Below are 16961 nucleotides of genomic sequence, written 5' to 3'. Positions count from 1 at the left end.
TTTTTGTGAAAATATATATAACTGTTTATTAATAATTTAACAATTTAGTAAAAGGAAAATAATCAAATGCTTTTTTTTAGGAACGTACACACTAGAGAGGATTTCTTCTAGTTGCTTTATAAGGTTCTGCAGCTCCTGCTGCACAACCACAAACGTGTTATCCAGCATTGTTTTATGTATGACGTGTTTGGGGTTATAGGTCAAGATGGAGGTTGGGCTAAGGTCACTTTGCCGTCCACACGGATTTGTGGAGAAGAGAAACACGTTTCAGAAAATAACAGTCCCCTGAAGCGCTGTGTCCGTAATGCCAGATCAGATTTTCCTAGATCATTGTGGTTACTATCCTTTGCCTTCAATCAATTATAACAGGTACTAATGATCATCAATGTCACATATTACTTCTGTTTCATTTACTAAAACAGAAGCAAAACACATCCAAGCTCTGCTACCATCTCTGCAAGTGGAGTTGGAGATTTTTTCAGGACTAATGCTGTCCTCAGATTTTTATCCATTGTGGTAGGCATATGATTGGCCCCAAATTTGTTCTGTAGCAGGACAAAGGAGAACAAGGGGTCAGGGTAAAAAAGAACAAGGAGTCCTGGAACATCACTGAGTCTGCCTGGGGTAACATAAAGAGACATGTACTGCATTTTGTTATTTGATGAAAATCAATTTTAAATCAATTAATTTAGATTTTTCTCGCCTGCCTAAAGCTTTTGTTTTCACAGTACTCTATATCTCCATATTTGGATCCATCATTTAAATATATGTGTGCCATCAGATAGATTATTTAACATTTTTGTCATTGAGTTTGACTTGTGTGCATTTGCATCTTAGAAAAAAACTCTTTATCTGGTCGCGCTGCAGAGCTTGTCACCAGAAATTGGTAACAAACAGTTTGTGCTAATAAAAATGGAAATATTGTTGACCATCCACATCCAAGCCATGCAAGACGGCTCCCCCAAAAGGGGTTAAAAATGTCAGAGAAGCTAGTTAGAGTTGCAACATATATACAGGCAGATGCCCACAGCCATGCCAACTGGGCACGTCTGCCACCACCTGGCAGCCTGAATTCTGGCTATACAAGCATTATTCTCCTCCCCTTCGAATCTCCCCATCTCTCCTCTACTCCCTCTCTCGTCATTTCTCTCGTACCGCACAGAACTCCACATCAGCTCAACTGACGGGTCAGAACAGAGTCCTTTCATAGAAGAGCACTAGCTGCAGTAATGCTACAGTATTAGGAAGTTGTCATAATTTAATTTAATGAGTGCTCTCTCTCTCTCTCTCTCTCTCAGCTCTATGACCATGCGGTGAACTCCACCCTCCCTGCTTTACACGCTTTGATCAGCAGAGGACGCTTGTGTTGGTGGCATGTCAGTTTTCAGTGTGTGGGTGTGCATGAAACAGCACTCGGGCGTGGCGCCCGGTCTTCTCGCGGTCAACTGTCTGTTAACGTTCTGACATCCTGGCGCCTCATCAGGAAATAAAATGTCACACCTGCAACATAATATAATAAGCAGCACGCATGCCACCAGCTTAGAAATCCTATAAGGCAAACTTCTCACCTGTTTCAGTTGCCAGCCACCATTTGCATCATGGGAATTACAGGTAAAGTCTGGAAACAGCTGAGGCGAGAAAAACAAATTTCAGTCAAAAACATTTTTGGGCATTAAAAAAATGAATTAAGATTCTGAACAAAAAACAGTTTAGCCAATTTGTGAAATCTTTACTATCCGTGAAATGTGAAGATGGATCTGTTCACATCAGTATATTTGTATATATCTAGGTCTCAAGAGGAAATGTATTTTTTTTTTTTTTTAAACGACAATGGGATGGCAGAAACAATATGCCTATTCAGCTTTCTCTCTGAACACGGATACTGGAGGCTGCACCAGGAAGGAACATGAAATATCTCTGCTAGTTATGGATGGTAATGTTTGTGCAAAGCAATTGGCCAGATTGCCTGATAATGGACCTTTAACAGCTGAAGTGTAAAATCTATTTGCATGTGACGCTAACTGGGGGGAAAAATGACATTAGAAGACCATAGAGCCAACACACATCTAGCAATGCTTTATGTGGCACATAAAAAGCACAAAGCAGGCAAAACTTAGAAAGATCTAGAAAATTTCTGGACCAGTGAGAGCAGTTTTCGGGACCCGGAATGGGTACACTGCATCCGCTGCAGCAAGCGTTCGGTAAATGACTATATTTAAACGGCTGCATCTGCGATATGTGCGACATGTGCCACGACAAAAGGAGAAAAATAAATGTACAACTCCAGTGAGCCGCCCCTCGAACTTACAGCACAGCTGCTTCCAGCGGACAGGCTTGAGTCAAGGCGAAAATCCAGCGGCCGCGCTTCATCCGTTACAGAATGCAAAGCCCGGCTGCACACCCACACGCGCACCGGGCATTTGCTCTGCCAGACACAACTTCCCCATTCTAGGAGGAAGGCTGCACTATCAGCATGTCATATCAGGAAGCTGTTGGATGTCACATTGCTATTAAAGGTGTCGCCAATACGCTGCAACCACACCATTTTCATGTAGGGAGCAGTGGTGGCCTGGCGGTTAAGGAAACAGAGGGTTAAGGCGCCTTCCATGGCTGCCCCCTGCTCACAAGGTGATGGGTTAAATGCAGAGAACGCATTTTGTCGTGTCACCGTGTGCTATGCTGTGTATCACCATGACAAATATCCAGACAATATCTGGAATTTTGGGGGTAAAAAACGTCCAGTTCTCTCACATAACCATCAGACACCAGTATGAGAGGTCTGCTCTGCATTAGATCAGGAAATTGCCTTCTTGATGCTAGCAGGATTACCTAAGCACCAAAAAATACTGGAGAGTAAATAAATATATAATAACAAGTAATCCCATTTTTAATTTGGCTATGGCTTCTGCACTAATCTGGAACATGAGGTGGACCCTCGGCACACTGTGGCAATCTGCCATGCTGTGTATGTGTGTCGGTCTGTATTTGCACAATCTGTGTGTGTGTGAATGTGCGTCTGAGCATGTGTGAGGGAGAGGAGCAAAAATGAAGAGGGATGAAGCGGGATGATGTCTATAAATAAACCCACATGGCTAAGGGTGTATACTTAAAAATGTATTTTCCACACCAATCTGTCACATACGATGCGATTTAATCCTCCTTTCCAGTTATTCCTTCATTCCAGCCCTCACTAGGAAGCAACATGACGGCATCGGGCTGCAAACCAGCTGCCCTCGGGAACCATCTCTTATTCTTACAGATGAGAGACAGATTAAAAGGTGCAAAATAAGATATGGCGCACACATGTTTGGCATGGTTGTGGGCGGGGCTCTGACATGCCTATAGTGGAGACCCCCCCAAAGACAGGGGTTAATGAGGAGCGTAGAGAAAAGAGGGAAAGCATTGAGCGGAGGAGCTTAAAAATAATGAAGAATGAGGAAGCAGTGCGCGTGAGGGTTGTCAATCATGCCTACAGGCTCCTTGGTGGATAACTACACCAAGAAAAAGGGCCGAGGAGGTGGTTAGATCCTCCTATCCAACATTCAGTTACACTTCCTGCTTGCTTTTTGTGCACAGGTTCATACCACATTCATACCCTGTGCAGGGCGCCGTTACCGGTCCTGGTGTCTGTTAAAGGAAGTGACAAGTGGCTGGTGTCACGTGGGAACGTCCCGATCTGCATCGACGAAGCCTGTAATACAACAATAGGTGGAATGTAACCCCACATCAGCGATTCTCAGAGTCAACGTGTTTAACTCATTCATGTGAGACGTCGGACTTATTATAATGGGGGGAACTTGGTTAATGCGCTCGTGGTCAATGTCATCAGTGTGCACCACCCTCGCGATGATACGGTTAAATGCAGGGCATTATCAGTCGACGAGTTGTTCGATGACATCATCTCGCAGGCGACCGCTGTTAACCACGAAGGCCGTTTCAGATATCTGGGCATAACACTAGTACTGTTATTGTACTTCAGCACCGCCTTGTGCAGGTCACCGTGCGGTTTGTGTGGTCAAGAGTGTATAATTATAATTATATATAATTATCGTCTGATTACTTTGACTATAATGTGACTATAATTATCATTTAAGTCAAGGACCGCATGTCGGCATAAGCCAATCAGAGGCAGAGATTGCAGCGTGTACACAAGCACTCACACGGACAGAAGAAAAAAACCACACGATTCTCAACTGGTGCCTCTGACCTCGATGCATCGACAAAATCCGCTTTTCTGTTAATGCTCCAGCTGAATTAAATAATGCTGGACTACGCTGGGGTGTGTCTTGGCAAGGATCTCGCAATACGAGATATAATCACAATACATAGGTCATGACACGATTATATCACATATTGGCATATTTTACAGTTCACTGAAGGTGATATACAAGATGCTGTGTACGATCTGTGTGGATCACTTTACAATAATAATTTAGCTAAGACAACATGACTCAACAGAACAGCAGAACTGAATTTTGGACTAAATTCGATGTCCCTGTCTCGATACAATATCACCATGTAAAATATCACTCTATATTTTTTAACACCCCCGCCTTGGACGCTGCTATAACCGACTTCTTGTAACACCGCTTGCTGTCTTGCTCGGTGCAGCGCTTTTCAGACGCACAGCGGGTTCGGCGTCAAACCGGCTCCAGGCCGCTCTCTCGTGTGTGGTGTTTGAGGAGCAGATCATCGTTTCTTGCTTGTGACCTCACAGCTGGATTAACTCGGCATACGCCGGCTGCCGTTCATAGCTGGCTGGCCTGTGCCGCGCCAATGCGACTGCCGAAAAAGTTCACCATTTTTCACATTTCACAAACAAAGTGAGCCATTAGTCAGGTGGACAGCACCAGACATCGCCCATTCAAAGTGGGGCATGAACGTTTTCTTGCAGAAAAGGCTCGAGAACCGCTGCTCTACACTCCAATGCTTTATTAAATAACTATAAATTAATTACGATCCAAATATTACAAGAGGAAAATCGTAACGCTGATGGTGCACAGATATCCTAAAGCCCCTCTTGCTGTTGGCTGTCATTCGGGAATCAGGGACCGGAATACCTGGCTGGCAGCCCGCTGCCGTTCCTTGGCCCTGCGCGGAGGCTTCCAGGATCTCTCCTTGGTGATGACGTTGATGTAGAAGGAGCGTCCTGAGGCTGGGTCAGCGAACTGCTCCCACAGGTCGAGGGTCTGTAGGGGCTGCTGCCCGGGGGTGGGGCTTGGCGGCTCCGGCTGCTGCTTCCGGCTCTGCTGCAGAACACAGTGCAGTGGAGACTCCAGCAAAGACCTCTGTGGAATGTAGGCCTGAGCCTGGCAACAAAAAAAAATCCTATAATCAATAATTATTTGAAAACAGTCACATGGGGAGAATCACATGACAACCCTAGATGTTTGTTGATGTGGAAGTCCCAAGGTAAGGTTAATGTTATGTTAATGTCGATGCCCACTGGCCTTCTTCAGGACGTTCCTGAACCTGATGTTATCAAATGGGTGTCCTTCGTTCTTCACAAGATATTGTCGAAATATCGTGCCATGTGTTTAATGGCTCTGTTTCTCAACCTTCTCTGTCACAAGATTTTTTACAAACAAGCCAATAGAATATTGGCAATACTGTGGTCTGTAGCAGTTGCAGAAAGCATTTCACTGCACATCATACCGTGTATGACTGTGTATGTGACAAATAAAATTTGAATTTGATTTGAATTTGATTTGAATAGAAACTTCTGAATGCTACCGTCGGCTATGCTACTGTAGCATACTTCATGTGATTTAGTTGCTTCTGTTGTCAACACTGTAAACAACCATCCTTGACCAGCAAACTGCAAGGAATTTGCAGACATTTTTATTAGGATAATACTTCCAAAAAGGCACATTAATAAGCAATGGGAGTGTCCAACTTTATTTATGATCCATGAACAAGCATGTTGTAGTTCAACTATTGTCCCTGATTCAACTTGCTTAAACCAAGCAGCAGAAGTCAGAAACCCCGGCCCTGGAGGGCACAGCCCCACACAGCTTCAATCTTTCTAAACAAGAAGAGAAGTTGGATCTCCACTGGTGATCTGATGACTGTTTGCCAGTTTGCGATGAGTGTGCATGTTCCAGGCGGATAGTAACCAGGACCAGACAGTAATCACAAAATGGGTAATTTTGGTCAATAACAATACTCAGTCACGATAATCGGTATTAACAGGCCATAGAAAACATTCCCCACACCATTACACCCCTGACACCAGCCTGGCAGGTCGGGTCCCTGGATTCATGTTTTCGGTGCCAAATTCTGACCCTGCCATCTGTGTGCTGCTGCATAAATTAAGATTCTCATTCTGAAAGTGTCCAATTTTGGTGGGCATGTGCACACTGCAGCTTCGGCTGTCCTCGGTTTAAAGGTGCAAATTCCAACATGGCCTTCACTCTCCAGGTTCCAGCACCCTGCTCACAATTTTTCTGTTAGCTCAAACCAGTCCGCCCATTTGTTGTTGACCCCTCTTATGGAAAAGGTGCTTCCATCATAGAAAAAAAAAAAATCTCCCACTATTTCCAGCAGCTGTGCAAATAACTATTATGCCATGGTTACATCCACATGAATGCAGGGTTCCCAGCAGAAAACTGTCCAGCTTGTTCTTCCCCACAGTGCACCATGCAATCATCTCTTCCTTATGTAAATAACGTGCACACGCCCAGCCGCCCACAAAAAAAAGAGCCTTATATGATCAGGGCACCTTTTTCCATGTGCCCATGATAACTGCGAGCCCAATGTTTGTTCTGCTCCTGGTGTTAAGGGGTCATCGCAGGCCCTTTCACCAGCCTTATATGCTGCATATGTGATGCACTAATAATTACCATCATGCCTTGCATTCAGCAATTCACTGCTTCACCACTTGTCTTCTCTGTGACCACTTCTGGTAGGTGCTTACCAGCGCATGTTGGAAACACCCCAGAAAAACCCCAACTGAGCATTTTGCAGTTCGGTCTTTCTGGTCCACACAAACCGACCGGCACAGCAACCGACTGAAATATCCACCTGGAGACGGACTGTCATTACAGCCACTGCGCTTGTCAGAGGCTGTAGTGTTGTGGCTGATCGGTGTCTACAAGGTCTCCTGCATACGTGTGTGTTACAGAGGATGTGGTTTGAAAAAATGTAAAAACTGCTGACAGCGATCAAAGAGAGACAACGGCCACACGGTACTTCCAATCACTCGGAAATCCCTGCAAAAAAAAACCCAGAGTGCTTTACTGCACTCTGCTGCTGGCTCGTGTTTTTACGTTTTTTTTTTTTGGGGTTTTTTTTTTTTTATGAAAAGCAGAGGTGAGCACATGCCGGAGCTTATACTATTACATAAGCCACTGTGTTCTGCTAATCACAACAAAGAGGGCCAGCGCGTGACCTGCTGATGTGACCCCCCCTGCAGGTCGCTGGGCCAAACGCCCCCTCTGGCGGGTGCAGCAGTCCACGAGCGAACGTCACCAACGTGCGACTAAACCCTCACCGCAATCGAGCAGCACGTCTCTTTTCTCTCACCCCCCCCCCTCCTTCCCCCACACCTTCCTGTGGGCGTGGCAAGGCTTTCATCGCTCGCTCGCTCGCTCTCTTTCTCTCTCTCTCTCTCTATCTGCCTTTGCAGCGTTTAAGGGACGGAAACTCGGGAGTGTTACAGTTTCGATGCGAAATGGAGGAGGGGAAGTGGCTTTAGTGACAGGGTACTCGACCTTTGCATCAGTTTTTCCACCCTGTCTACAGCAAGCAGCACTGACACCACCGGTGAAGCCAGCTTGCGGCTCATGCGGACCAGGATCCAGGCTAACGTGCCTTTTATTGGGGCCACTTAAGTAAGGCAAGCTAGGAACGGCTATTTAAGGCCACAGCAAACGTGGCCGATTCCCAGGGGTGTGGCTGCAAAAAGATCACAGCGACTCGGCAGCTGGAGACATTAACCTGGGTGATGGACGCTGTGCTATTGCTGCATGGATTTCATCCACGTTAAATATCCAACAACGCAGAAACTGTGACCTGAACGTAGGTTGCAGGTATATTGGGGAGACACCAAGAAGAAGGAAAAAAATGGGCAGATAATTACTGATTGACAAACGATTATTAGTTGACGCAGACCATCTATATGATCTATAACGGTCTACAAAGTCCCCAACAGATGGCCCTGTTGAGTGCAATTCTGTCCCTGTTCTATCCGAGACTTTTTATAGCAGCAAAGCACTCATGGCTTCTCTCAACCAACATTTTCAACAGACCTGAAGACAATATTTTATATTTTAAATACATTTCATATCTAGTGCCTTTCTGAAAGGCCCATTTAGGGCCTGAAGGGTTCATGGTTCTACCTGGTAACTGTGCCTCAGCTGCGTCTCTGCCACGTCCCACTGGCTGTAGGACTTTGACGGGCTGCTCCTGGACCCACTGCGCCCGCTGAGGGCTCCTGGGTCCCCGTACGGGTTCTGCGGAAGGTTGCTGGAGCTCCTGCTGCGTGGTATGGCTCCCGTGGACTCCGAGGACCCCGCTGGAACGGTGAGGTGGCTGCTGGCGCCCGGGGTGGTGGGCGCGGACGAGCGGTAGGGAAACGGCGAGGGGAAACGAGCGGCCCCGCCCGCAAGCACGGCCCGGAAAGCGCTGTTCGAGTTGAGGTCCTCCATGGAGCGACAAAATGGTTTTGGTACTAAGGCCGTAGAGAGACAAAGAGAGACCCATGTAGGTACATACGTAAACTCATTCATAGACACACATGCACACACGCTTACGCAGCACAGCGCATTTGGCTGCAAGTAAGGCCTGTAAATTACCTGGACATGGCGCCTGAGGGAACGGGCTGAGGGAAGAACTGGTAACCAGGGCGGGCTTGGCATTGTGGTAGATGACGAACGGGTCGCCAGGCTGCGGCGGGGGCAGCGCGGTGACGGGCACCTCCACGACGTAGGCGGCGGGGACGTAGAGCGGCTTGCCCTTCGCGCCCGCCCCGATCCTGCGCGCCTGCCACCAGTCCGCGTTGGTCTTGCGCAGCAGCAGGAAGCGCTCGCCCTCCCGTATGGACACGTCGCGGCCGTCCGTGCCCCTGTACGAGTAGTCGTACTGGGCCTCCAGCAGGACCCTGTCCGCCCCTCCCCTCTTGGTCGACCGGCGCCAGCTGCCTGACAGCATGACTCTCAGTGGCGCACGGCGGGCGCGGTGCCACCGCTGGGCTTACAGGCAGACAGCAGCAGAGACGGGCGCCATGCCAGCTGTGCCATGCTCTGGAACATTAAGACAAACACACACACACACACACGGACTATCATCACACTGTTTCATAACGCCAGTAAACAAGTCTCTCAGTGTTTCATCCATTAAGCTAGTGTATTTATTATTCTGTCTTTTTGGTAATCTCAGCTTTAATAACATGATGTGCGGAAAGATTGTTTTGCATTTCTCGTTATCATTGAAATTCTGCATGAAGCTTCATTATTGAGCATGTTTTTTGTTAAAAGCCAACGTGGATTTGCAATATACATGTGTATATTATACATGGACGGTTTTACTACGGAAATTCAAGAGTCGTGTTGATTTTCTCGCTGTGAAATGAAAAGCCGCCATGACGCTAACCAGCACACGAGCTGCCAGCTGTGCCGGATAAGTCACATTTTATAAAAAGGGCGAGCATAGACACGAGCCATCTGTGACGAGCGACTCTCAGCCGGGTTCGTCTCTGCGGGAGCTTGCGTTTGGAGATGACGTCTACTGCTCCACGAAGGCTGGGGGGGCTGCTGGGGTCACGTGACTCGCTCACTGCAAACCAAAGAGTCGCACATCCCAGTCCATTTGCATTTCCATGCATGTATGCATCTTATGCAACATCCATTTACTAATGGCAGGGTCAGTGACCATGCCGCTGGCAGGATTTTGTTGATAGCTTGGTTTGTTGACCTCTGTCCACTAAGCTTAATCTCTGGCTTCCCAGAAGCTAACTATAGTGATACATTACTAAGGGATTTTTTTATAGAACTCGTGCATTTGGGGAAAAAATTCTGTTTTGAGAATCTTGTTTTTTTTTATTATTCTAGGTAATATTCGAATGATACTGGATTTCTCATTGTCAGGAGATATTTACAGTTCATGTAATTAAAACACAGGCAGCGATGGCCAAGCGGCTAAGGAAGTGACAAGGACACAATGACAAGTAACACTTTTTACTTTCGCTATAGTTTACCTTTCAAATAAAAACCAAAAAAAGTTTCAAATTATCATTTGAAAGTATTCTGACATTGAGGTGTACGAGTATACTTGAATGGGAATATGCCACTCAGTGATACATAGTGCTGTCACATGTCACAAAAACAAAAGACGCCTACCTTAGTAGGGCCTTGCCAAAATAGTGAATAGTAATTAAACCATGATCTCCAGAAAGCATTACGGTTCATACTTAATATTTAGTCTTTTATTATCAATGGAGATAAAATAAATACCAAGGTGGTAGTAGCCTAGTGGGTAACAGACTCGCCTATGAACCAGAAGACCCAGGTTCAAACCCCACTTACTACCATCGTGTCCCTGAGTGTCTCCAGGAGGACTGTCCCTGTCACTACTGATGGTACGTTGCTCTGGAGGGCGTCTGATAAATGCCAGAAATATAAATGAATACGTTTTTTTACAAACTCCAATTGGTAATGAATTGGTAATGGCATTTATCATACGCCCTTTTCCAGAGTGACAATCAGTAGTTACAGGGACAGTCCCCCTGGAGACAGTCAGGAAGTGTCTCCGAGTTGTTGAGAGGCCAGGTTACTACTAGGCTATTATCACTGAGAGACAGTGATCATAGTCTAGTAGGGGGGGAGGGTGTTCAAGTAGATGCAGCTAACAAATAAACGTATTAAAATACTTTTTAATAGCGAGGGCTGAGTCAGGAAGGGCAAAAAACCTTTGATAATATCAATAATATCTATAACACCCATCTGCTGTGGAGACCCCTAATGGGAGAAGCAGAAGTAAGAGGAAGAAGAATGAATGTAAATGTATTGAAAAAGAAACAGAGAGGAAGCATGAGCAGGGTCAGACTTAGTAAAAAGCAACAACAAAGACACGCATGAGGGACACGTGACAGCCCTGCTGCTGCTGCTGCCGCCGCCCCTGATGCTTGCTGATGCGTAGAGGCAGCACAGAGCGTGCACACACCCTTTCATCCAACCACCTGCATCCCCCACCCCCACCGCAGCCAACGGCTCCTCTTCCTGACGTAACCCAGCTGCAGCGCGCCGACGCACCTCTGACCCTCAGGACCGCGGGCGGCCAGACACAGAGCGAGGGACGGTGCGTTCTGTGGACGAGCGAGTGCTCCTGCTAAATCCGTCCATTTGGGGTGGTAGCGGCTTAGTGGGCGTGACACTCGCCTGTGAACCAGAAGCCAACAAAATCACAGGTTCAAACCCCGCTGGCTACCATTGTGTCCCTGAGCAAGCCACTTAACCCTGAGTGTCTCCATGGAGACTACTGATCGTAAGTTGCTCTGGATCAGGGCATCTGATAAATGTCATAAATGTACAGGGTGGGCCATTTATATGGATACACCTTAATAAAATGGGAATGTTTGGTGATATTAACGTCCTGTTTGTGGCACATTAGTATATGTGAGGGGGCAAACTTTTCAAGATGGGTGGTGACCATAGTGGCCATTTTGAAGTCAGCCATCTTGGATCCAACTTTTGTTTTTTCAATAGGAAGAGGGTCATGTGACACATCAAATCTTTTTGTAATTTCACAAGAAAAACAATGGTTTACCATAACTTTATTCTTTCATGAGTTATTTACAAGTTTCTGACCACTTATAAAATGTGTTCAATGTCACCAAACATTCCCATTTTATTAAGGTGTATCCATAGAAATGGCCCTCCCTGTAGATATAAACCTAGACGTGGCCCCGTTGTGGGGGAGCAGGGCTGGTTCCTCTTTAACAGCCACGGAGCAGAAGATGACATTGTTGGATGGCACTAATCCTCCCCAGACACTTTGACATCACAGGCATCCGCTGTGATGTCACGGCCCGGTCTTGATTTGCCAGCTGCGTCCAGATGAGCTTAAGGCTCTGAGCAAGTCAACGGCGGGACGCTGGCGATGTGAGCTCCTGCATGCGAGGAAGGGGCGGTGCGAGGTAAACATCAGCGCAGGCGGGGAGGGGACGCAGGGACGAGGAGGGCCGCAGGCCGATAATCCGCCCAGCGCTTTAATAAAGCACCAGTATCTGTGTGACCCTCGCCCCAAGAGAATTAAGCTAAAGCCCTCTGTGGCAGCATATGGCCGCCATGTCCCTGTCTCCAAACTGCAAGCTCACCACGTCCTCCTACCGCCCGGCCCCCCTTCCTCTCACCAAAGGGGGGCTAATCCAAATACTGTACAGAAAAGCACCACCACGTCCAGGGGACATCTGCTCTAAAGCCACTTTGCAAATGGCAGCCCTTACATGAGACTGGTCTGTCTGAAAAATTCGGTTGTCAATAAAAAAAAAAAAACGCAGACAGGCCGCAGGTGGTGACTGGGAGATTAGATTCACAACCAGATCCGGAGAGGTCTAGGGTGCCTGCACAGGAAATGAAGAAAGAAGACGCAGACAGAACAGGCCGAGAGTGAAACAGGAAGTGGTCACAGCCCAACAGAAGAAGTCTCGCCGCGTGTCCACGGCCCCTGTAGGCACTGACCAATCTCAGGGCGGCTTCTCAGAGGAAGACGCGCTCCAGTCAAAACAAACTGCCTTGGGCTACAGACGGCGCGAAGGCTATTTAAAGCTCGACACTGGACCCACCGTGGACCCAAACAGGCCGTGGGGCACATATGGTGGCACCGACGGAGGCAAGCGTCGCCCCAGCGCTGGTGGGAGCTGAGCGGCAGGCAGTAACACTGAAGAAGGACGGCACAGCCGGAACTGGCAGAGAGATGGAGAATGCATGGAAAAACCGGAATCAGAAAATGAAAATGAAATAAGGAGCACATTTTCAAGGCTCAGTATGAGATGTAGCACATTGGGTGTGTTGATGAATGTCCAGTGAAGGTACATATTCAGAAATAATAACACATTCATATATATATATATATTACAAAACAGTCATGCAATAACCCATCTGTACAAAAAATTAGTTGCTGGATTCAAATGCTAAATCTAAAGATTATCATCTATTTATGTTTAAAATTTTGGAGTGAGGAGTAACTAGTGTAAGCTTAGCTAACTAAGCTAATACAATTAACGGTGCTAGCAATTCATTTACGACATTTTCTGGCTGTAGTAATAGACCATTAACACCACTTTAGTAGCAGAGATAATTACTGAATTATAGTCTGTCATTTAAAATAGTCGTAACAAAAAAGTGCAAACAAAATTAATACTGTAATCACCAAAAACTTTGAACACACTGCAAATATCCCAGAACCCCTCTGAGCGCAGTTGTGTGTGTGTGTGTGTGTTTTCTTCAATTTCCACTTCCATTTCTGTATTTTTAACCATGTGATAGAGACCCATTTACCATCTTTCTGGGCCGAGCAGCTCACAGCTTTCATGCAGCGGAGAAGTTAACACCGCAGCCTTCCTCACACCAACACAGCTGTCCGGAGGAACCCTGGAAAACAATTAACACTGTTCTAACTGGAGTGATCCCTCAATGGCAGAGACATCATAAACGTCATGTTCTCACTCAATCAGACACACACAAGCACACACCCATCACATCCCTAATCCTTGTGGGCTGATCCTGGATCAACTCACTGAACCCCCCGCCAGGCGTGCAATTTGCTGAGGGCGGCTCCACGGCCACAGAACCACGTCCCGCCGCCTGAATCAGCTCCTTCCGATTTACTGAGCTCCTAATGAAATGCGCTTCCAGGCACCGATTGGCCCATTGATCCAGACATTGATCTCGTGCGGAACATTCCGCCCAAACACTGTGTAATCCAGAACCACAACGCTGGCATGAACTCACGCTGGGTCCAACAGGCTTTATTCTGCATTACTCGGGTTGGGCGATTCAGGTTCTCAGCCGGGACAATTCAACTGTGCAATACAATATTTAATATATTGCAATTTCACCGTGCATTAAAAATATCCTTTACCTCCTGTGAATTCCTCTTAATTTAATACTTCCCCTATTCTGTTTATATCTGTGCTGCTGAACATTACTCATAAAACTATATATACAAATGCTGGCTAATGACTGAGAGGTGACGGGCTGTGTGGTTAACGCTCCTTCTGACCATCAGATGAAAATAAGTGTGTGTGTGTGTGTGTGTGTGTGTGTGTGTGTACTATTGGAACAGGCTTCATAACCCTCTCGCAGCCAAACAAGACACATTTACACGCCGTGAAATGGCTTTACATCAGGTCTCGTGAAGCTCTCTGATTTCTGGAGTGTGTGTGTGTGTGTGTGTGCGTGGAGGGTGGGGGGGTTTCATTCCGTACGTGTACAGGCCTTGATGCAACCGAGGCGGCCCCACGAGTCGCCTCGGAGACGCACGAGTGTCAATAGTGGTTTCGGGGCAGAGAGAGATTTGTTTTTGAAGCGCGCGTCAGTCCGCTCTTGTCCAAGAGGCACGGTGGCGGACGCGCCGTCTGATGTCTCGCTGCGTGAGGCTGCTGCCCCCCCCCCCAGCCAAAACACACTTTCATCCTCCCCGCCTGATGAATTATTGATGTTGCGGGCGAAGCGAGACACTCCAACCCTCGCTCGGAGTCCCTGTGCGGTGCTCGACGGGACCGGGGAGAGCGGTGTGGAACAGATCCTGCCTCCCTCGGACTCGGTCACAGCGCTCACGGCCACGGTGGACAATGCAAGAGCAGACAAAGTGGAGCAAAAATCACCCTTGGGAGAACAGAATAAAACTGTAAGGGGTTTTAAAGAAGCTTAACGCAAAACAGATTTAGCTCTGTGATGTCCGAGACTCTGCGGCCTGACGCGTGGACATAGAAATGAGTGGTTTGATCCAGGGGTCTCGACACGGCGGATAACATGATCGCTGGGTAAAGCCTGTCCTGCAGGGACTCAACCCAACCGGGCGATGATCAGCCTTGGCGCATTGCGAATTTGCCCGTATTTTACATTTTAATCGCCCCGGCCTGCATTTCGGTGTGAGAAGGCCGTGGCTACGTATCGGGGGTTAAACGGGGGCCTGGTAGTTCATTTGATTTCCGTGGTGCCGTAAAGCAATTAGGGGTTAAAGGCTGTTAGAATTTTTTTTTTTGCATTTTTCCATTACAGGTTCTGCGGCCCGGATAAACCCCACAGGCCACCTCCCAGAGCATTGATGTTCCTCTCGGAGCGGGGGCCCATCGATTCACAAAGGGGAAGGGGCGAGAGGAAGAGCTGTCAAGCGCTGTCAGGCGAAACAGAAAATCTCTCTCGGCTCTGCTGCACGGCCCCCCCCCCTTCCACAAACTCGGGAGGCAGACGGGGGCGCACAGGCAGACGAAGAGAGACTTCTCTCTTTTTATTATTTTTCACTTGCCATTAAGCCTGTTGGGAAAAAAAATTTAGAAATACAAAAGCACTGCCGGAATTCTGTAATAACTTCGGGGATCTGAAGAACAAGGGAGCTAATGATCTAAAGCCACTTAACGGCTTGCTTTTATCTCGGCTACATCGTTCCCTCATCGCGTTTGCTCCGTTTAGTTTGATTTAACTGTTTATTTGCACTAAGAACTGGTAATTGTGTTCCATTTATCCAAGTTATCGCTGTATTTGTATTCGGAATTGTGTGTGTTGCTGTTGAACAGGTCACGGTCACACCTAACCAGCAGTATACACAAATCATACACCATCGCTGATGTAATTATTAATGTATAGGCTATAGGAATGTACCATTTTGTGGGTGAATGTACTTGCTCGACCGTTACCGCTCTCTGCAGTGACAGAGCTCCCCACCGGGGTCACGTTTGCTGTCGCCTGCGTTCGGTTTTTTTCGACAGGGCGGCCGAGCACCAAGGCAATGCCGTCACCGGGGCAGCACTTCATCAAAAGCAGCGTTATTTACAGGAGTGCAACTGTGTCCTGATCTCTCTGCTACTCGGCACGCTATTCGACCTCACCGGGGTATTAGTAGTCATAAGTGTGAACCCCACTTGTACACTCCTGTATCTCTGATTTAACCCTGTGTTGCTCTGTGGGACCTGATCTTGTAACTATTGAGTAGAATGGAGTAGAAAAAAAGCATAATCCGACCGCATGAACTTCAAAAAAGTCCAAGTCCAAGAAACCTGTTGGTGGCTATCGGCGAATCACATTTGCTGATAAATGCTGTGCTTTAAAAAAGACAAATAAAAAAAGCACAAAGCAGCCCTGCAGGTTTTGAGATCTGAATACACACCCACAACCACCACACACAGCTTAGTAAGCGCAAAAGCAAGAGAAGCACAAACAATTTCTTGCAGAGCCCGCCGGTTGGACAGGATATGTGATTGTGGCCATTAGAGAGGAACAGAGCGTGACTCCAAGTCAGGTTGAAAAATGTTCCCCTTGGTTTTAAATCATAAATCATACACTAAAAAAAAAAACTGTGAAAGTGAAGTGATCGTCTTTGTGAAACACTGCAGCACAGCACACGGCGCACACAACGAGACGTGTCCTCCGCTTATCACCACTGCATGCCACCACAAACATAGCGAATGTGATGAATGTTTGTGGTCAATACAGCTCTGAGGTTACCTAAAACAAGGCCACGGGCAATGTCACCAGCTAATGCGACGTCCTTCTGACAGCGTCCCATAAAGTTACCAGCGCACATAAAAGTGACACCAAAGACGCTTTTAGTAAAGTCCCATTAAATACAATACTACCAACGTTATTTACAGCGGCAAGGGGGAGGAATTATAATTTAATATTATTAACATTTTACAATCTAGTCGAATCGGAAATATTATTGTACTTGAGTATTAAAAAGTATAACAACAGGCTGTTACTTTCTTTTCAAACTTAAATAAAACATTTGCATTATGTTAAATT

At 46.9% G+C, this 16961-nt stretch overlaps 1 protein-coding gene across 2 annotated transcripts in view; it reads right to left on the bottom strand.

Annotated features, from left to right (window-relative positions):
* arhgap9 (Rho GTPase activating protein 9) overlaps positions 1-16961 on the bottom strand; it is a 28746-nt gene that overhangs the window by 11517 nt on the left and 268 nt on the right. For both annotated transcript variants that reach the window (XM_028998301.1, XM_028998302.1), the window contains exons 2-7: positions 13497-13589; positions 8796-9242; positions 8340-8671; positions 5061-5309; positions 3596-3691; positions 1569-1628 (exon numbers count right to left, since the gene is read on the bottom strand). In XM_028998301.1, coding sequence (XP_028854134.1) covers positions 1569-1628; positions 3596-3691; positions 5061-5309; positions 8340-8671; positions 8796-9150 — 1092 coding nt within the window. In that variant the 5' untranslated portion in view covers positions 9151-9242; positions 13497-13589. The remainder of the gene's footprint in view (positions 1-1568; positions 1629-3595; positions 3692-5060; positions 5310-8339; positions 8672-8795; positions 9243-13496; positions 13590-16961) is intronic.

This window comes from Denticeps clupeoides, chromosome 12 (assembly GCF_900700375.1).
Source record: "Denticeps clupeoides chromosome 12, fDenClu1.1, whole genome shotgun sequence".
NCBI lineage: Eukaryota > Metazoa > Chordata > Actinopteri > Clupeiformes > Denticipitidae > Denticeps > Denticeps clupeoides.
The sequence above is the reverse complement of the archived record's forward strand: the minus strand, read 5'-3'. Positions and strand labels throughout refer to the sequence as shown.